Below are 22,408 nucleotides of genomic sequence, written 5' to 3' on the forward strand. Positions count from 1 at the left end.
AATTGATAAATCCCCTGGCGACAATGGGCTACATCCTAGAGTTCTGAGGGAGTTGGCTGAGGAAATGGAAGAGGCATTGGTTGTGATCTTTCAAATGTCACTGGAGTCAGGGAAAGCCCCAGAAAATAGCTGTTGTAACCCTTTTGTTCAAGAAAGGATCAAGACAAAAGATGGAAAATTATAGGCCTAACCTTGGTTGTTGGTAAAATTCTAGAATCCATTGTTAAGGATGAGATTTCTAAATTCTTGGAAGTACAGAGTCGGATTAGAGCAAGTCAGCATGGATTTAGTAAGGGGAGGTTGTCCCTGACAAACCTGTTAGAAATTCTTGAAGAGGTAACAAGTAGGTTAAACCAGGGAAACCCAGTGGATATTATCTATCTAAACTTCCAAAAGGCCTTTGATAAGGTGCCTCAGGAGAGGCTGCTGAGTAAGGTGAGGGCCCATGGTGTTCGAGGTGAGCTACTGGCACAGATTGAGGGTTGGCTGTCTGACAGAAGACAGAAGACAGAGAGTTGGGATTTAAGGTTCTTTTTCAGAATAGCGGCCGGTGACAAGTGATGTCTCGCAGGGTTCAGTGTTGGGGATGCAGCTGTTCACGTTATATATTAATGATATGGATGAAGGGACTGGGGGCTTTCTGGTGAAGTTCACCGATGATACGAAATTAGGCGGGCAGGCAGGTAGTACTGAGGAGGTGGGGTGGCTGCAGAAAGATTTAGACAGTTTAGGAGAGTGGTCCAGGAAATGCGAGGTCTTGTACTTTGGAAAAAAGAATACAGACATGGACTATTTTCTAAACAGTGAGAAAATTCATGAAGCTGAAGTATAAAGGGATCTGGGTGTGCTAGTCCAGGATTCTCATCAAGGTTAACTTGCAGGTTGAGTCCGTGATTAAGAAAGAAAGCAAATGGAATGTTGTCATTTATCTCAAGAGGGTTGGAATATAAAAGCAGCAATGTGCTTCTGAAACTTTATAAAGCTCTAGTTAAGCCCCACATAGAATACTATGTCTAAGTTTGGGCCCCACACCTCAGGAAGGACATACTGGCACTGGACTGTGTCCAGCAGAGATTCACACGGATGATCCCTGGAATGGTCGGCCTGACATATGATGAACAGCTGAGGAAACTGGGATTGTATCCATTAGAGTTTAGATGGTTGAGGGGAGATCTAAAAGAACTTACAAGATAGTGCATGGCTTAGAAAGGGTGTACGCTGGGAAGTTGTTTCCATTAGGCAGGTAGACTAGGACATGTGGGCACAGCCTTAGAATTAGAGGGGGTCAGTTTAGAATGGAAATGAGGAGACATTTCTTCAGCCAGAGAGTGCTGGGCCTGTGGAATTCATTATCGCGGAGCACAGTGGAAGCTGGGATGTTAAACGTCTTCAAGGCAGAGATTAATAAATTCTTGATCTTGCAAGGAATGAAGGGCTATGCGGAGAGTGCGGGTAAATGGAGTTGAAATACCCATCAGCCATGATTAAATGGTGGAGTGGCCTCGATGGGTTGAATGGCCTTATTTCTACTCCTATGCCTTATGGTCTTAAGAGAAATTTCATGCTCTTGATTTTCTGCACATCTACATCTTGTTCAAAACTGTTAAAAAATCCTCTAAGTTTTAAAATGAATTGGCATTTTAAAATTCAGGATTATTTAAAATTCGTAACTATTGCTTTAATAGTGAGATATGAGTTAATATCATCATGCTTTTGAGTGGAGTACAGTAGCATTTTATTTGTCATTTCTACCACATACAAGTGATACAGTAAAAATGAGCTTTCCTCCAGGACTGAGGGTGCAAGATGGACAGCACAAACTGCACACTTGTACATGGCATTAAATGCATTAGAAGTGCAAAACACACAAGTTATAGTGTCATCAAAGAATGATAAACAATAGACACTTTTCTAGCAGCAATTTGAAGTCGTGCAATGAATCTCAGATGGGAAATAGTCCGATCAAACTGTGTTAAGGAGCCTGATGGCTTAGAGGAAGAAACTGTTGCACAGACTGGCTGTGACAGACTGAATGCCCTGATATCTTCTGCCAGATGGCAGGAGGAAGAAGAGTTTGAGTGAGGGGTTTGTAGGTTCTTTCAAAATGCTCTTAGCCTTTCGGATGCAGCGGGTGGAGTAAATGTCTGTAATGGAGGGGAGAGAGACTCCGATGATCTTCTCAGCTGTCATCACTATCTGTTGTAGGGTCTTACGATCTAAGACAGTGAAATTCCTGAACCAGGCAGTGAAGCAGTAGCTTTGGTACTCTCAATGCACCCTCTGTAGAATGTGTGAGAATGGGAGGGGGGAGTTGGACTTTCCTCAGCCTGTGCAGAGTTTGCACAGCCTATCATTTATCTGTTTTATAGTTCTCCTGAAAACTTGTCATACTGTCATTCATTGCATACAATCCTGTAACTCATTGCTTGTGATCCTGTGCATAATAAAGCTTTTGTCTTGTAGCAGTCTCAAACCTGATCACATTTATGTTTTCTCATGTCACTTCCACTCTTGCTTATTGAAATAATGTCATAGAGGCTGGTATCCCATCAACAAGCCACTTCTTACTTACATGTGGAAAGTCCTTGACACTGATCTAGCTTCCTCAGATTCAGCTCTCAGAGTGAACAGATCCTCAGACATTCCTGTCTATATCTGCCGGCCAGGGCATCCCTATTTGGACCGGGTTAACAGGCCCAATTCAGGAACTCATATTCTATGAGGTCTACTTGGCTGTCCTCATTACAATCACAACACTCAGGTGCCACATTGTAAAATGCTAGTTACCCCAGGTAGAATCCTGTATTCTTTCTGAAAAATATTTTTGAAAGCTGCATCATCAATGGCTTTATGGACATCTTTGCCTGGGAGAAGAGGTTGTGGGTACTGTATTAGTGATTAAAAATGGTATAAAATTTCACCAATTGCCAGTTCTGGTGAAGGATAAGATAGTATATTGGGCTCAGAATGTTAACTCTATTTCTCTCTCCACAAATGCTGCCAGACCTGTTGTATTTTTCCAGTATTTGCTGTTTTATTTCAGAATTGCAGCATACACAATGCTTTGCTTTTAGTTACTTGTGTGTTAGGAGAGCAGTGCTAGATTGGACATCCAATATTCATATCCTCATTGTAACCTTCAGGGAATAAAATCCAAATACAATGACACATGCCATGTCATCTGAGTGATTGAGAACAATGCTGTCATAACAAAGCATGAACTCTGTTGTTTGGTTTCATTAGTTGGAGTTGCTTGCTTGTCTTAATAAACTAGAATGCAATGAGAATTTTTTTTAAAAGGAAACAGCTATTTACCAGGATGACTGCTTAATTTCGCAGCAAGAAATGTAAAACCTATTGTGAACTCTGTGTTTTGTGGCAGTGGATTCCTGCAATGTGCAGATATTCAGGAGCCAGCGAATGAGCTGTTTACAAGTGAAGCTGATTGGTTTGAGGCTTACTAAGCAGGTTAGAACACGAAACATAGGAAATATGTGGAACTCTTTACAACAGAGGGCTGTTGAGTTTGGATTATTATAATATTCAAGGTTGAGAGAAACAATTTTTTAATCAGTGAGGAAATCAAGGGTTACAGGGAAAAGGCAGCAAAGTGGAATTGAGGATTCCTATTGAACGGTGAAACAGATTCAATGGGCTGAATGGCCTACTTCGGTTCCTATGTCGCATGGTCTTGTGGAAACACATGACCGAAACACAGAAACCCATACAGAGAAAAACAGAAGAGTTGTTCATCCCAGCAGACACTGCTGGTTCTTTACAGTAAAAAAAATTCAGTTTAAACTTGAAGAAAATTAAGAAAATCCTTCCTGCAGCAATTGCTGTGATGCTTGAATTGATAGTCAGGGACGTTTTCCAAGTGAATCAGTCACTTTGTACTTCTTACAAACAGTAGATGTTTCCTAACAAAGACAACTGAACACCAAGCCCTAGCTAGCTAAAGAAGAATTGACTCAACACCAGAATCGGGAAGCAAAGAAAACTGAACTGACTTACCAGATGTTTCTACTTTCGCCAATCAGTTATTTCCCTATTTGTTAGTCTATTTGCATAAGAAGGATTTAAAAAGGAATTAGACTTTTAGTTAGTAGTGTGTATGCCAATGGTTTGCAATAAAATTACATCATTGGAAACATTATTTTGAGTATCCACTTATACTAAAAATGTTATATGAACTGTTTACATCTATAATTGGTATAATATTTGTTTATACCAGTATTAATTTGCAAATTTATATGTAAGCTTACAAACCAGGGGAACAATGAAGAAAAACAATTCAAACATAACTTGCAATATGCAAATAATACTGATTTGAAAATAGGGGTCAAAGTATTGTTTATTCTCTCCCTCTCTTGTCTTAAGGTTTTTGATTTCACAGGTGAGATCAAGAACATATAACAAACAAGTCACTAGCTTCAAAAATCTCATGTCTTTGCTGCTTTCCAAACTAACACTCACCAACTGCATTCTGAGCATCATAAACACTTTCTAAACGACTTTTTGATTGCCTCCAGTGTTGCACTTTACGGCTCACTTCCAAAATCATCTGGATAGTTCGGTTTATACCATGTTGAATGTCATCCAGATTTGGTAACATAACCTGCATCCAGAATCATAAACATAAATTTATTAAAAACATTGTCGATCTTCAAGAAGTGCTTACCTTAACCCAGAATAATTCTGAAAGCATATATTTGTAGGCACCACTCTCAATCACTGCATTAAAAAAATAGAATCAATAAATAAAGCATTGATAACTTATCTAATTGCACAATGGTGTGAAGGATCGATCATTGGGCAATGGGCATTCTATAAATCAGTTTCAATGGTTTGAAATGTTGAAAATCATTTTCAACAATTCTTGCTGAAACTGAACAAACATTAGTGGTGAGATGTGACTGAGTAGCAGTTCTGAAAGGGCTTCAAATCATTCTTACAGCTATCTATGAGAGGAGGCAACAAAAGATCTTGAGAATTAAGAACCATTATATTTTACGTGCATTAAGCAGAAGGGCTACCCCTTTAAAAACACTTTAAACCTATATTTCAAATGAGACATCCTGGTCATGTGTTTGAAAGTTTGTGGCTTCTCTATTTGTAGACTTGAACAGCAGAATTAAACGAATGCTACAAGGGGATCTGAAATCCTCCACTTTCTGAATCAATATACTAGTGTGATTTTTCTAGTTATGTCCATGATGAAATACTCCATCTCTGTAACTGTACTGTGGTATATTTTAGAAGCTCCTTGTACTTTTTATGCACAGGTAAAAGGTGAGGGGAAAAGATATAAAAGGGATTTACAGAGAAATCTTTTCGTACAGAGGGTGGTGCGTGTATGGAAGGAGCTGCCAAAGGAAGTGGTGGAGGCTGGTACAATTACAACATTTAAGAAGCATCTGGATGGATACATAATAGGAAGAATTTAAAGGGATATAGGCCAAATTCTACCAAGTTGGACGAGATTTATTCAGGATATCTGGTCAGTATGGATAAGTTGAACTGAAGAGTCCATTTCCATGCTGTACACCTCTGTGTCCATAATGCTAATAAACATTTGAGGGTGATTTTGCAATTTTGACCTCACACTTGATCCCAAACATGTGGGGGATGAACTAATGGGAAAGACCATTAAAACAGAGGTTGAGCAGCAGGGATGTGAAGAGATTAAGGTTTCCCTAGTCCACCCCACCCTCCTGGTAAAAGCACCACTCCTTGTGATCTGGGAACTGGAGAATCTGGAAATACAACCACCTACCCTGGGGAACAAATAGTGGCATCTCCTGAAAACCCCTGTCCCTGCCTTCCCACCACTTCGGAGGGTGATCCAAACCCAAACCTGTCACTGCAGAACCCTGTGATTGGACTGGGTACATCAGAGACTGAGGTGGATGCAGCTGCTAAGGTCTCACCCCTACCCTAGACCTTGAAGGCTTCAAGCTGCAGCCTGACCCGACAGGGGACTACAGGAAGGATATCCCTGGATGGTGGGGTGGAAGGAGCAGACCTCCTCACTCATTTGTAGCCCTCTGTGCATCTCTGCCCTGACTGGGGAACTAGTCCCTGACATGGAGAGTGACCTGGTGCCAGGAGCTGAGCAGGGTTCCAGCCTGCTGCTCTTCAATGGGTCCGACATTTTAATCAGCGTTCCCTACAGAAGATCCTCCTGCTGTCAACCCTATTGGTGGAGTCAAGCCAAAGGTGCGTCTGAATGATGACCCTGGACCACCCTCACACTCGAAGTGATGTCAGCCATCAAAGGCGGAAAACTACAGGAGGATCGGGCTTTGGTCGGGAGCATAACGAAAATAGACAAGGTGAGGGGAGATCTGGTGCTCATGGACAGGGTCTCCCTCACCTCCACAGACCAACTCCAGGACTCTTTGCAAGCGATACTTGATCACTGAGATGGAGTGCAGCTGGTAATGGATCAATACTGGGTTCTGTCGGCCCAGTGACTCCAGGCATGGACAGGAAATGAGGAAGCAGTGCAAGGCCTCCTATGTAGTGTCCTTGAGGAGTTGTGGGGGGGAGGAGGTGGGAGAAGAAGTTGGGGGGGAGTCCCTCCTTTACTCAATAAGTTGTCAACTGGTGACAGTGGCACAATACTTTAGCTATGAAAGCACTTATAACCAGCCTCAACATCAACAGCAGCAGAGAGTCTCAGCGCAGATTTCCCATCCTCTCATTCATCAGGGATTGAATTGAATTGAATTGAATTGTATTTATTGTCACGTGTACCGAGGCACAGTGAAAAGCTTTGTCTTGCGAGCAATACAGGCAGATCACATGGTTAAGGAGCATAGATAAATAAATAATAGGTAAACCACAGCAAAAACAAAAGCAAGGGTATAGATGAATGTTAAGAGTTTGTGAGTCCATTCAGTACTCTACTAACAGTAAGGTAGAAACTGTTACGAAACCGGCTAGTGCATGTGTTCAGGCTTCTGTAGCTTCTCCCCGATGGTAGAGGTAGAACAGGGAACAGGAGTATGTGTTGACCATCCTGCAAAAAATCTACACTGTTCTAGGACATGGAGTAACATGACTACTGGAGTGGTGGGGAGGATCTATATGAGTCACCTGGGCTCCAATTCCAGTGGACTGGCTATCTTGTTGGCCCACGTTTTTCAGCCAAAGATCAGGTCAAGGAGCATGTGACAGGCTGTCTCCTCCAGCTCATGGTTTGGTTTCGTTCCGTTCAGGGCCATGGTGCTTCACTTCATGAATGTATACTTGCCTCAGGTGGGGCCCAAGCAGATGAGCTTCTTCAAGGAAGAATTCTTATTCAATTCTTAGTTCTATTGGTGAAAGGCGAGCTTTAATTGCTCTCTTGAGAGGAGTGACCTAAGTACTGCCTGGCCAAATTTAGCATTGGTGAGGAATTTGAGGGGCTTGATCAGTCCTTCTACTTGGTAGACATGGGGCAGAATCTCCATCACCTTCACCTTGTGAGGTCTGGCTTAGGATCATCCAGAATTGAGGATTCGTACATTTCCAGGGTGTATGCCTCCTCTATTCAGACAGCCTCCATGCAGCAGGTACCGTTCACCAATCAAAAGTTGATGTGAGTGGATCTCTTTCCATTCTGCACCATGGCAAAATCTGCATACTGGCACTTTAACAACTTTGTGATGGAGGATAAGTGGTTCTGGGATTCATTCCGTCACTTCTGGGCTGGCTGGAGAAGGAAGTGGGGGCCCTCCCCTCCTTCTGGATATGGTGAGACATGGGCAAGGCTCACATCCGTGTTTTCTGTCAGCATGGGGGTCAACAAAGAGGCTGAAATCCAAGATTTGGGAGTTTAAGAAGCAGGTGCTTGACCTGGAGTCACATCTCAGTCAGGCTGATGAGGACCTGCAGAATACTGCAATCCCTCTCCATATGAATAATATTCTGCTTTTGCGCTGTTTCTGTTAAAGAGGACAAATTCACATTTTCCTGCTCTATATTTGTGATAGAAAGTCTGTGGATATTACATATTAATATAAAATAATACTATCATTTTTAGGGTTTGAATTTCAAACTAGTGACATATGGGTGTTGGTTATTTTTGTAAAGAGCTTAAAACAAGCTTAGAGAGTACTTCTGGAACATTATTTATTTTTGTTTCAGCAACAGGAAGGGTGGGAGAGTCAACCAGAGGCTGGTGGGAAGGTGAATCACTGCTTTAAAAACTTACCTTAAGCGTCAGGGTCCTCCAATTTTGTTTCAGCAGTAAGAAGAGTGGGAGCATTGACCGGGGGCTGACAGGAAGGTGAATAACTGATTTAAAAACTTACCTTGTGAATATTCAGAGCGCACACTGAGCAAAAGTGGACATGGGACTGCTGAGTAAATGAAGTCATATATTTGGGTGGTTATGCTACCCAAAATACTACTCCCATCCTCCTCCTCTAATCAAAAAAAAGAGGTTCTGTGCACTGGATTGGTAAGGTAACTAGTTTTTTTTATTCTTTATTTTTCTACAGTTGTTTTGGTAATTTAGGATAGTGGGAATGCTGGTTAGGGCAGTTGAATGTTCCTCCTGCAGAATGTGGGAGGTAAGGGTCACCACTAGTGACTTCATCTGTGGGAAGTGCACCCAACTCCAGCTCCTCAAAAACCGCGTTAGGGAACTGGAGCTGGAGCCACATAAACTTTGGATCATTCGGGAGGTGGAGGGGGTGATTGAGAGGAGTTACGGGAGGTAGTCACACTGCAGGTGCGAGAGAAAGGCAGATTGTCAGGGGACGGAAAGGGAACCGGCAGGCAGTACAAGAAACCCCTGTGGCCGCTCCCCTCAATAACAAGTATATCATTTTGGATACTGTTGGAAGGGGACGACATACTACTGGTAAGCCATGGGGTACAAGTCTCTGGCACAGAATCTGTCCCTATTGCTCAGAAGGGAAGGGGAGAGATGAGCAGAGCATTAGTCATTGGGAACTCCACAGTTAGGGGGACAGATTCACGGTTGATGTGGTGCCTCCCAGGTGCCAGGGTTTGTGATGTCTCGGATTGTGTTTTCGGGATCCTTGAGGGGGAGGGGGAGCAACCCCAAGTCGTGGTCCACATAGATACTAACGACATAGGTAGGAAAGGAATGGAGATTTATGGCAGAAATTCAGAGAGCAAGGGTGGAAGCTTATGCTAGAACAAACAGAATTGTTATCTGTGGTTTGTTGACTGTGTCATGTGCTCGCGAGGCGAGGAATAGGGAGAGAGAGGAGTTGAACACATGGCTACAGGGCTGGTGCAGGAGGGAGGGTTACAAATACCTGGATAAATGGGGGTCATTCTGGGGTAGGTGGGACATCTACAAACAGGATGGTCTACATCTGAACCAGAGAGGTACCAATATCTTGGGGAGAAACTTGCTAATGCTCTTCAGGAGAGTTTAAACTAATTCAGCACAGGGGTGGGAGCCTAAATTATAGCTCCAGTGTCCAGGAGGTTGAGAGTAGTGAGGTCAGAAATAAGGTTTCAAGGTGACAAGAGTTCACTGGCAAGCAGGAAGATGTGTCTACTTCAATGCCAGGAGCATCCAAATAAGATGGATGAACTTGCAGCATGGATTGGTACCTGGGATTTTGGAGTTGTGGTCATTTCAGAGACATGGATACAGCAGGGATAGGAATGGTTGTTACACATTCCAGGATTTAGATGTTTCAGTAAGATTAGAGAAGAAGGCAAAAGAGGGGGAGGTGTGGCATTGCTAGTCAAGGAAGTATTACGGTGGCAAAAAGGATGTTTGTGGACTCATCTACTGAGGTAGTATGGGCTGAGGTTAGAAATAGGAAAGGAGAGGTCACTGTGTTGGGAGTTTTCTGTCAGCCTCGGAATGTTTCCAGAGATATAGAAGAAACGATAGCAAAGATAATTCTGGATAGGAACAAGAATAACAGCGTAGTTGTTATGGGGGCTTTAACTTTCCAAATATTGACTGGAAATACTATAGTTTGAGTACTTTAGATGGGTCAGTTTTTGTCCAATGTGTGCTGGAGGGCTTCCTGACACAGTGTGTAGATGGGCCAACAAGGGGTGAGGCCACATTTTATTTGGTACTGGGTAATGAACCCGGCCAGGTGTTAGATTTGAAGGCAGGTGACCACTTGTATGACAGTTATCACAATTTGGTTATTTTTACTTTAGCAATGGAAAGGGATAGGTATATTACGCAGGGCAAGAATTATTGCTGGGGGAAAGGCAATTATGATGCAATTAGGCAAGATTTAGGATGCATAGGATGGCGAGGGAAACTGCAGGGGATACTGCTAGTCCTTGATACATATGTACCTGTCAGGCAGAAAGTGATTGAGTGAGGGAGCCGTGGTTTATGAAAAAAGTTGAATTTCTTGTCACGAGGAAGAAGGCGGCTTATGTTAGGATGAGACGTGAAGGATCAGTTAGAGTGCTTGACAAGTTAGCCAGGAAGGACCTAAAGAGAGAGCTAAGAAGAGCCAGGAGGGGATATAAGAAGTCTTTGGCAGATAGGATCAATGAAAGCCCTAAGCTTTCTATAGGTATATCAGGAATAAAAGAATGACTCGAGAAAGATTAGGGCCAATCAAGGATAGTAGTGGGAAGTCCGAAGAGAAGGGAATATTTTTTGTTGGTATTCACACTGGAAAAAGACAATGCTGAGGAGAATACTGAGATACAGGCTACTAGACCAGACGGGATTAAGGTTCACAAGAAGGAGGTGTTACCAATTCTGGAAAGTGTGAAAATAGATAAGTCACCTGGGCCAGATGGGATTTATCCTAGGATTTTCTGAGAAGCCAGGGAGGACTTGGGCTTTGATCTTTATGTCGCCATTGACTACAGGAATAGTGCCAGAAGACTGGAGGATAGCAAATGTTGTCCCCTGTTCAAGAAGGGGAGTAAAGACAACCCTGGTAATTATAGACCAAAACCCTTACTTAAATATTGGGTAAAGTGTTGGAAAAGGTCATAAGAGATAGTATTTAGAATCATCTAGAGAGGAATAAGTTAGTTAAGGACAGACAACACGGTTCTGTGAAGGGCCAGTTGAGGTCTTTGAGATGGTGACCAAACAGGTGGATGAGGGTAAAGTGATTAATGTGGCGTATATGGATTTCAATTAGGCATTTGATAAGGTTCTCCACAAAATACAGAGACATGGGATTGAGGGTGACTTAGAAGATTGGATCAGAAATTGGTTAGCTGAAAGAAGACAGAGGGTGGTGGTTTATGGGAAATGTTCATCCTTGAGTTCAATTACTAGTAGTGTGTCCCAAGGATCTGTTTTGGGTCCATTGCTGTTTGTCATTGCATAAATGACCTAGATGAGGGCATAGAAGGATGAGTTAGTAAATTTGAGGATGACACTACAGTCCGTGGAGTTGTGGATAGTGCTGAAGGATGTTGCAGGTTACAGAGCGACATAGATGAACTGCAAAGTTGGGCTGAGAGGTTAATGCAGAAAAGTGTGAGGTGATTCACTTTGGAAGGAGTAACAGGAATGCAGAGTACTGGGCTAATGGTAAGTTTGTTGGTAGCGAAGATGAGCAGAGAGATCTCAGTCTCGATATACATAAATCCCTGAGTTGCCACCCACGTTGATAATGTTGTTATGATGGCATACAGTGTGTTAGCTTTTATTGGTAGAGGGATTGAGTTTCAGAGCCACAAGACCATGCTGCAGTAGTACAAAACATTTGTGCGGCCACACTTGAGTACTGCACATAGTTCTGATCACCACATTATAAGAAGGATTTAGATTAGATTCCCTACAGTGTAGAAACAAGGCCCTTCGGCCCAACAAGTCCACACTAACCCTCCAAAGAGTAATCCACCCAGACCCATTTTCCTCTGACTAATGCATCAAACACTATGGGCAATTTAGCTTGGCCAATTCACCTAACCTGCACATCTTTGGATTGTGGGAAGAAACCAGAGCACCCAGAGGAAACCCACACAGACACGGGGAAAATGTGCAAACTCCACACAGACAGTCATCCAAGGCTGGAATCGAACCCAGGTCCCCGGCACTCTGAGGCAGCAGTGCTAACCACTGTACCACCATGCTGCCCCAAAGAGGAAGATTATGGGCAGTATGTTCCCAACCTTTTTCCTTGTATCTCTTTGTATCCTTGGATGCATCTCATATCTTCCTGGTGAATTATTAGCTTTCAATACAGTCAAAATTTCAAGATCCTCCATTTTTAGCCAACCTATTATTTCATTATCCTCCTTATTCCCTGGAGAGTCAGAGGCTGTGGGATGACCTTACAGAGGTGTATAAGATCATGAGGAGCACGGATAGGGTAAATATACAAGTTCTTTTCCCTGGGATGAGGCTATCCAGAACTAAAGGACATAGGTTTAGGGTGAGAGGGAAAATAGTTAAAAGGGACCTAAGGGGCAACTTTTTCATGCAGAGAGCAGTGCATGTATGGAATGAGCTGGCAGAGGAAGTGGTGGAAGCTGGTACAATTACTGCATTTAAAAGGCATCTGGATGGGTATATGAATAGGAAGGGTTTGGAGAGATATGGGCCAAGCGCTGACAAATGGCATTAGATTAATGTAGGATAACTGGTCAGTATGGACGAGTTGGAATGAAGGGTCTGTTTCCATTCTGTAAATCACTAAGTTTCTACATAAGAATGTAGAAGCTTTGGAAAGGGTTCAGAGGAAATTTACGAGGATGTTGCCTGGTATGGAGGGAAGGTTTTATGAGGAAAGGCTGAGGGACTTCAGGCTGTTTTCGCTAGAGAGAAGAAGGTTGAGAGGTGACTTAATTGAGACATATAAGATAATCAGAGAGTTAGATAGGGTGGACAGTGAGAGCCTTTTTCCTTGGAAGGAGATGGCTTGCAGGAGGGGACATGCCTTTAAATTAAAGGGTGATAGATATAGAACAGATGCCAGAGGTAGTTTCTTTACTCAGAGAGTAGTAGGGGCATGGAATGCACTGCCTGGAACAGTAGTAGATTCGCCAACTTTAAGGGCATTTAAATGATCATTGGATAAACATATGGATGAAAATAGAATAGTGTGGGTTAGATATGCTTCAGATTGGTTCCACAGGTCAGTGCAACATCGAGGACCGAATGGTCTGCACTGCGCTGTAATGTTCTATGTTCTATGGAACCATGACCAAATACAGCATATGTCAGAGAGCAAATGATTCCAAAATTTGTTTGTGTTAAGTGAAGATTGTTCTTACAAAATGATGAATGATTTATTCATTGTCACACATACCTTGAATATACCAATGCCATTTTGAGGTACAATTAGGATAAAAAGAAACTACTTAAATACGAATTCATCTTATGTACAAATTGGGGTCTCAAACATTAATTCAGGGCTCTGCAAGGTGTTCCGGTCCTCAAGGAGTCCCACAATGAGCACAGCACTGACAATGCTGATGGCTTAGGAAACCGCAGCTCTGCTGCCACCACGGCCTTGCCAACACCACCAAACGTCTCAGATCTGGGCCTACACTCCCAGCAGTCCTCATCCAGGGCACCATCACTGCCAAGAATCCAGGTTCCAGGCTCACTGCCACGAGGAGTCCTCATTTCAGGCACCACCAGTGTTGTGGGCCTGGAGCTGACGAGTCCGAACACTACCTACTGTCCTAGCACAATACAGTGGGATAATGACAGAGCCTGCAAACACTAAAAGCCTTAGCTGGTTTTAGTTTAGAATAACTAAGAATTGATTTTAAATTAGAAAACCTGGAGATTAAAAGTTTTCCGTGTTGTTTTGGAGAAGACCAAACTGATGTGAGAAGCAAATATAGTTTTTCTCCCAAGAAGGAGTACAGGACCTTTCAGGGGAGACACAATTATGCTGATATAAAGGCTTAGCTTGTTAAATTTGTAGACCAGGAGAAGGTGATTAGAAATATGGAGATTATATGGAATCTGAGAAATTCTAAGCTTTCTCTTTCATACATATACACTGTAAGAAGACTTCACAATTCACAGAAGTGGAAGAAACAGATGAGTCAAATTTAAAGATCAGATACCGATGGGTAATTTGACATGTGATCTGATGCAGATGGGGATTGGATAAAACTTGTTTTGCAGTGTGACTTAAAACCTTTCAAAACGCCTTGTGTATTTATTTAATTTTGTGTTTATTCCTTTTGAGTACTACATTGAGAACTCAAAGGTAAATCTGAAATTGACATATTTTATTAGAGTTAGCTTAGGCATAATTAGAAATGGAAAAAGAATGACTGAGAGAGAAAGAGAAATGGAAAAGCTTGAATTGGAATAAATAGAGATAAAAAGTAAAATGGAAAAAAGGAAAATAAAGGGAGATGGAATCGGAGCAGAATGAAAAGAAAGGAGACTTTGAAATAAGAAACTTTGGAAAGGAACAGGAAATGGAATTTAAAAAGCTAGAACTCAAAATATATTGGGAAGTTAAGCAACGGGTGTTGACCAGAGAAAAGATTAGAATAAAGAAACAAAGAAATGAAGTTGTCTGGAGGATGATTCTGATTTCAATGAGGGATTAAATATAACTAAAACTCTATGTTGAGTGTCCAAATGCATTGCAGATAGAGTCTGATGACATTTCAATTACTTTGAAAAGGCAGCTGGATAAATAAATAAGTGAAAGATGTTTGGATCTTATTGCTATAGTGTTTTGACAGGTATAATTGTGATTGTGTATATAAATTTATCAAAGGAACATATTAGATTACTTAACTATTTCTAAAAGAAAACTCAATGGTTATGAACTCATCCTTGATGACTATCAATTAAAAATTGTAAATTTGTAACTAGTAGAATATCTGTGGAATTCACTATCCCAAAATGCAGTTGCTGCTGGGACAGTGAGTAAATTTAAGGAGGAGTTAGATAGAATTTTAGTTAGTAATGGGTTGAAGCGATTTGCAGAGAAGGCAGGAAAATGGGGGTGAGGAGCTTAACATGCATGATCAAATGGCAGAGCAGACTCTATGTGCTGAATGGTCTAATTCTGCCTCTATATCTTATGAACTTGTGAACTTATGAACTTAAGAAAGAAACGTCAACAGAGATTTGTTATTTGTCACAACTCACTTACAATCAAGCCCCATTATTCCTGCAATCATCACAAAGTGTAAAGATTTATCAAAATATGCAAAAATATCTCTCAATTTAACTATTTGTTTACACTCAGATATACAGCCAACATGGCTAGGTTTCTGTAAGGAACAACAATAATTAGATTCTAGCTATAGGGAAACAACGATGAGCTGTAAATACATAACTCTATTAGTTAAAATTCTGAGCCCCTTATAACCTCCTATGCACACTTACAGACAGACACAGACAAAAAAAAGCATTGGTGTTGCAGGTTAAGGAGGCAACTTGGGGAAGCAGTTTCATGGCTCCTCTTCAGGGGTTCACTGAAATGATCTTTTAGCTTGTCTGAGTTCTTTCACTTCCTCACAAGAAGCACAGGTAATTGCTTCACAAATTATAAACTTGCTGACTTGTTGATTACTAATGAATGAGACTGAGCTGATCTATTAGCAAGAAAGACATTAAGCAAGGGTTGGCAGACATTTAAATACATCATGTAATTCATCATGTTCAGCAAAAATATATTTCAGAAGAAAGGCTCTAAGAGAGTAAAAAGCTAACTATGGCTAATTAAAGGAAATTAAGGAGAGTATTAAGTTGAGGAGAGTATTTAGAATCCAGCAAAGAAGGGCTAAAAGATCATAAAGAGAAAGAAAATAAAAAAGAAGGGCAAATTAGCAAGGAATATAAAAAGCTGACAATAAGAATTTCTTTAAATATATAAAAAGGAAGAGAGAGGCCAAAGTGAACATAGACCCCTTAGAAAATGAATCTGTGGACATAGTTATAGAGGAGAACAAATGGCATGAGAGTTAAACAGGTATTTTGCATCAGTCTTTGCAGCAGAAGATACTTCAAACATATGATTAATACTAAAGAATGCGGGGGAGTAATTAAGTCATCACTGGCTTTCATTAACGGGGGAGTCGAGTTTAAGAGCCGCGAGGTTTTGCTGCAGCTCTACAAGTCTCTGGTAAGACCACAATTGGAATATTGTGTTCTGTTCTGGTCGCCCTACTATAGGCAAGATACAGAGGCTTTGGAGAGGGTGCAAAGATGGTTTTCCAGGATGCTGCCTGGACTGGAGGGCTTGCCTTATGAAGAAAGGTTGAATAAGTTCGGACTTCTCTCTCTGGAGAGAAGGAGGAAGAGAGGAGACCTGATCGAAGTGTACAAAATATTGAGAGGAATAGATAGAATCAATAGCTAGAGACTTTTCCCCAGGGCAGGATTGACTGGTACAAGAAGTCATAGTTTGAAGATATTAGGAGGAAGGTATAAAGGAGACGTCAGAGGTAGGTTCTTTATGCAGAGAGTTGTGAATACATGGGATGCGTTGCCAGCTGTGGTGGTGGAAGCAGAGTCATTGGGGACATTTAAGCGGTTGCTGGACATGCATATGGATAGCAGTGAGTTGAGGGGTGTGTGGGTTAAGTTACTATATTTGACGTTAGCATTAAATCTCGGCACAACATCGTGGGCCAAAGGGCTTGTTCTGTGCTGTACTTTTCTATGTTCTATGTTCTATTATTACTAAAGATAGAGTCTTAAGACTAACTAATGGGGCTAAAAGTAGAGAGATCCTCTTGCCTGGATGACTTGCATCCTAGGATCCTAAACGAAGGAGCTACAGAGATAGTGGATGCATTGCTTGTAATTTTCCAAAAGTCGACTCTGGAAAAGTACTAGAAGATTGGAAAACTGCCAATATGATACCGTTACATAAAAAGAAAAGAAAGCAATAAGCAGGGAACCACAAGTCAATTAACCAAATATCTGCTGTTGGAAAAATATCAGAGTTAATTGTTAAGGAGATAACAGCAGAACATTTGGGATCATCATCTAATTAAGCAGAGTCAGCTTGGATTCATGGAAGGGAAATGAAGTCTAATTTATTACTGAATTTTAAGAAAGTGTTAAACAGAGTGGATAGAGGGAAACCAGTAAATGTGTTGTATTTGAATCTCAAGAAGGCATTCAGCAAGGTACCTCACAAAAGGTTAAGTCATAAGATAAGAGGTTGGCAGAAGGGCTTTTGCCCGAAACGTCGATTCTCCTGTTCCTTGGATGCTGCCTGACCTGCTGCGCTTTTCCAGCAACACATTTTCAGCTCTGATCTCCAGCATCTGCAGTCCTCACTTTCTCCTCATTGGTGATAGTAAACTGGTTAATGGGCAGGAAACTGTTAGTGGATATTAGGGGTTCTTTTTCAGGTTGGTGACCTGTAACCAGTAGGGTTCTACAGAGATCAGTGTTGGGACTACAAGTGTTAACAATACAGAGGAACCTCGATTATCTGAATACCAATTATCCTCAAATTGGAGTATCCGAAAGAGATCTCGAGGTCCCAATAGAAACATTACATCAAAGATGTGTTTCCAACAGTGATCGCGTCTTTTGTTTACAGTGATTAAACAGACACCGTCTCCAAATGACTGACCTCCCGCCCTCTCTCTCTCTCTCTCTCTCTCCCCCCACACTTTCCCTTGAGTTCTACAGAGGGTGTACACTAAACCCACCCCCTCTTTCCTCAGATAACCTCTCTAACATTGTCTTGTAAAGTAAAAGGTTGTGTGTGCGTGTGTGTGTGTTGTGTATGTGTGTCTATGTGTGTGTGTATGTGTGTGTGTGTGTGTGTGCATGCGCACGCATGATGCTTGGAGACTTACCCCACAAAGGAAGCAGCAGCAGTCTTGTTGTTGGTGTACAGCCTGGCTGCCCTGGGGGCGGATGGGGTGGGGCGATGGGGGCGGATGGGGTTGGGGGCGGAGTTGGACTGGGTTGGAGTGGGGTGGAGTTGGACAGGGTTGGACAGGATTGGGGGCAGGCAGGAGTGGTGTTGCACGGGGTTAGGGGGCGTGGGTGGGGGGTGGAGTTGGACGGGGTGGGGGGGCGGGAGGGGTTGGACAGGGTTGGGAGGCAGGCAGGAGTGGTGTTGGACGGGATTGGGGTGGGGGGGGCGGTGTTGAAAGGGGACGAACGGGGAGTGGTATTGGACAGGGTTGGGGGCCAGTGGGGAGCGGTATTGGAGAGGGTTGGGGAGGGGGCAGGGCAGGGGCGGTGTTGGACTGGTTTGGAGGAGCGTTCAGGGGACAGTGTTGGATGGATGGAGTTGGGGGGTGGTGTTGGACGGAGTTGGGGGACAGGTGGGGGGCAGGCAGGGGGGCAGTGTTGGATGGGGCGGGACTGGGGGTGTGTGGGGGGGGGGGGCTCACCCACTGTGTGCTGCTGCAGTCTCCTGAATGGGGAGCAGACTTTAAAAACTCCGAGCCCCAGAGGAAAGGCATTTAATCAATGAACCAAATAATTGATTATCCGAACGAAATAGTGCCTGCCCACCTCTATATATATATTAATGATTGGAGCAAGGAAGTGAATGCACTGTCACCAAATTTGAAGATGGTACAAAAAAATAGGTGGAAAGTCAGGTTGTGAGAGGGACATAAACAGTTAACAGAGAGATACTGGTAGGGTAAGTGAGCAGAAAGTCAGCAAATGGATTGTACTGTGGGAAAATGTAAAGCTATTAATTTTTGGAAGGGATGACTATTATTTAAATGGGGAAAACTGCAGAAAGCTGTGACACAAAGGAACCTGGGAATACTTGTGCACAAAACACAGAAAGCCAGTACACAGGTACTGAAGGAAGGATAATGAACATCCAAATTTGCTCATGACACAAAATTAGGCGACACTGTAGACATTGTAGATGAAAGTATAAAATTATAAAAGAAAATTAATAGCCTAAGTCAATTGGCATAATTGTGGCAGATGAAGTTTAACATAAGCAATTGTGAGGTTTTGCATTTTTGGACCAAGAAAGGATAGATTACGATGCTTTCTATATAGTATGAAGTTAAATACTGTGGCTATCCAAAGATTTAGCGGGTCAAGTACATAGATCTTTAAAATGTCATGAACAGATGCAGAAAATAATCAAGAAAGATAATGGAATGCTGACCTTTTTTAGATTTTTAGATTAGATTAGATTACATTACAGTGTGGAAACAGGCCCTTCGGCCCAACAAGTCCGCACCGACCCGCCGAAGCGCAACCCACCCATACCCCTACATTTACCCCTTACCTAACACTACGGGCAATTTAGCATGGCCAATTCACCTGACCTGCACATCTTTGGACTTTCTTCTCTTTCTAGTCCATTTGGTCCAACAAGTCCTCACCAACCCTCCGTAGAGAAACCCACCCAGACCCAATCCCCTACATTTTACCATTGCTGAATGCACCTAATTTACGTATCCCTGAACACAATGGGCAATTTAGCATAGTGCCTGCACACGTTTGGATTGTGGGAGGAAATTGGAGCACCCGAGGAAACCCACTCAGACACAGTGAGAATGTGCAAACTCCGCTCAGACAATCACCTGAGGCTGGAATCAAACCCAGGCTCCAGGCGCCGTGAGGCAGCAGTGCTAACCACTGAATCACCATGCCATATCCAGAGGACTGCAGAACAAGGATGCAGAAGTTATGCTGAAGTTATATAAAACCCTGGCTGGATCCTACTTGGAGTACTGTGAGCAGATCTAGGCAACACACCTTAGAAAGGATACATTGGCCTTGGAGGGAGTATAATGTGGTTTTACCAGATTGATACTTGGGTTTCAAGGGTTATGAGGAGAGATTATATAAATTAGGCCTGTTTTCTGTTTAGAAGCTGAAGGGTGATCTGATCGAAGTCTTCAGTATATTAACAGGAAAATATAGGATACTTAAAGATAAACTGTTTCCACTGGATGGCAATTCCACACCCAGGGAAGCATAGTCTTAGAATTAGGGCTAGATCATTCAGGAGATATATTAGGAAGTTCTTCTACACACAAAGGGTGGTAGATGTTTGAAACTCTTCCACAGCAGCAGTGGAGGCTAGATCAGTTGCTGATTTTATATCTGAGATAGATAAAGTTTTGCTATACAAAGGTATGAAGGAATAAGGGCCCAAAGACAGGTATGTGGAGTTAAGTTACAGATCAGCCATGATCTAATTGAATGGTGAAACGATTGCGAGGGCTGAATGGCCTACTCCTGTTCCTATATTCAAAGGACAAAGAACAAAGAAAATTACAGCACAGGAACAGGCCCTTCGGCCCACCAAGCCTGCACTGATCCAGATCCTCTAACTAAACCTGTCACTTATTTTCTAAGGACCTGTATCCCTCTGCTCCCTGTCCATTCACATATCTGTCTAGATACATCTTAAATGACATTATCATGCCCACCTCTCCCACCTCCGCTGGCAATTCATTCCAGGCACACACCACCCTCTGCGTGATGAACTTTCCACACATATCTCCCTTAAACCTTTCCCCTCTCATCTTGAACTCATGACCCCTAGTAATTGAGTCCACCGCTCTGGGAAAAAGCTTCTTGCTATCTAACCTTTCTGTACCTCTCATTAATTTGTAGACCTCAATCAGGTTCTCCCTCAACCTCCGTCTTTCTAAAGAAAACAATCCTAATCTTCTCAACCTCTCTTCATAGCTAGCTACCTCCATACCAGAGGCGAACCTCCTCTGCACCCTCTCCAAAGCATCCACATCCTTTTGGTAATGTGACGGCCAGAACTGTACGCAAATGTGCCCGAACCAAAGTCCTATACAACTGTAACATGACTTGTCAACTTTTGTACTCAATACTCCATCCAATGAAGGAAAGCATACTGTATGCCTTCTTGACCACTCTATCCACCTGCGTTGCTACCTTAAGGGTACAATGGACCTGGACACACAGATCTCTCTGTACATCAGTTTTCCCCAGGGCTTTTCCATTTAACATATAGTTCGCTCTTGAATTAGATCTTCCAAAATACATCACCTCGCATTTGCCTGGATTGAACTCCATCTGCAATTTTTCCGCCCAACTCTCCAATTTATCTGTATGTTGCTGCATTCTCTGACAGTCCTCTTCATTATCTGCTACTCCACCAATCTTTGTGTCGTCTGCAAACTTGCTAATCAGACCACCTACACCTTCCTCCAGATCATTTATGTATATCACAAACAACAGTGGTCCCAGCACGGATTCCTGTGGAACACCACTGGTCACCTCTCTCCATTTTGAGAAACTCCCTTCCATTACTACTCTCTGTCTCCTGTTGCCCAGCCATTTCTCTCTCCATCTAGCTAGTACACCCTGGACCTCATGTGACTTCACTTTCTCCATCAGCCTACAAGGGAAACTTTATCCAATGCCTTACTAAAGTCCATGTATATGACATCTACAGCCTTTCCCTCATTAATCAACTTTGCCATGTCTTCAAAGAATTCTATTAAGTTGGCAAGACATGACCTTCCTTGCACAAAACCCATATTGCCAATCACTAATAAGTTCATTTTCTTCCAAATGTAAATAGGTCATATCCCTCAGTAGCTTCTCTAGCAGCTTCCCTACCATTGGCGCAGGCTCACAAGTCTATAATTACCTGGATTATGCTTGCTACCCTTCTTAAACAAGGGGACAACATTTGCAATTCTACAGTCCTCCAGGACCTCACCTGTGTTCAAGGATGCCGCAAAGATATCTATTAAGGCCCCAACTATTCCCTCTCTCACTTCCCTCAGTAACCTAGGATAGATCCCATCCATATGTGGGGACCTGTCCATCTTAATGTCTTTTAGAATACCCAACACCCTCTCCCTCCTTTTGCCAACTTGATCTAGAGTAATCAAACATCTATCCCTAACCTCAACACCTGTCATGTCCCTCTCCTCGATGAATACCAATGCAAAGTACTCATTAAGAATCTCACCCATTTTCTCTTACTCCACACATAACTTTCCTCCTTTGTCCTTGAGTGGGCCAACCCTTTCTCTAGTTACCCTCTTGCTCCTTACATACGAATAAAAGGCTTTGGGATTTTCCTTAACCATGTTTGCTGAAGATATTTCATGACTCCTTTTAGGCCTCTTAATTCCTCACTGCAGATTGGTCCTAATTTCTTGATATTCGTCCAAAGCTTTGTCTGTTTTCAGTCACGTTGACCTTATGTATGCTTCCTTTTTCCTTTTATCTAGTCTCACAATTTCACCTGTCATCCATGGTTCCCTAATCTTGCCATTTCTATCCCTCATTTTCACAGGGACACGTCTATCCTGCACTCTAATCAATCTCTCTTTAAATGTCTCCCACATATCAAATGTGAATTTACCTTCAAACAGCTACTCCCAATTCACATTCCTCAGCTTCTGCCAAAATTTGCTGTAGTTGGCGTTCTCCCAGTTTAGCACTCTTCTTTTAGGACCACTCTCATCTTTGTCCATAAGTATTCTAAAATTTATCGAATTGTGATCACTATTCCAAAGTGTTCCCCTACTGAAATTTCAACCACGTGACCAG

At 42.4% G+C, this 22,408-nt stretch overlaps 1 protein-coding gene across 1 annotated transcript in view; it reads right to left on the reverse strand.

The window, feature by feature from the left end:
* The window catches only part of LOC122540182 (dynein axonemal heavy chain 8-like), a 1,370,012-nt gene that overhangs the window by 882,665 nt on the left and 464,939 nt on the right, over positions 1-22,408 (reverse strand). Inside the window, exon 26 of the mRNA XM_087976825.1 lies at positions 4,477-4,618. Within this exon, the coding sequence (XP_087832951.1) occupies positions 4,477-4,618 (142 nt within the window). The remainder of the gene's footprint in view (positions 1-4,476; positions 4,619-22,408) is intronic.

This window comes from Chiloscyllium plagiosum, unplaced genomic scaffold (assembly GCF_037043375.1).
Source record: "Chiloscyllium plagiosum isolate Xiang-an unplaced genomic scaffold, Cpla_swu_hap1 HiC_scaffold_3, whole genome shotgun sequence".
In the NCBI taxonomy this organism is placed as follows: Eukaryota; Metazoa; Chordata; class Chondrichthyes; order Orectolobiformes; family Hemiscylliidae; genus Chiloscyllium; species Chiloscyllium plagiosum.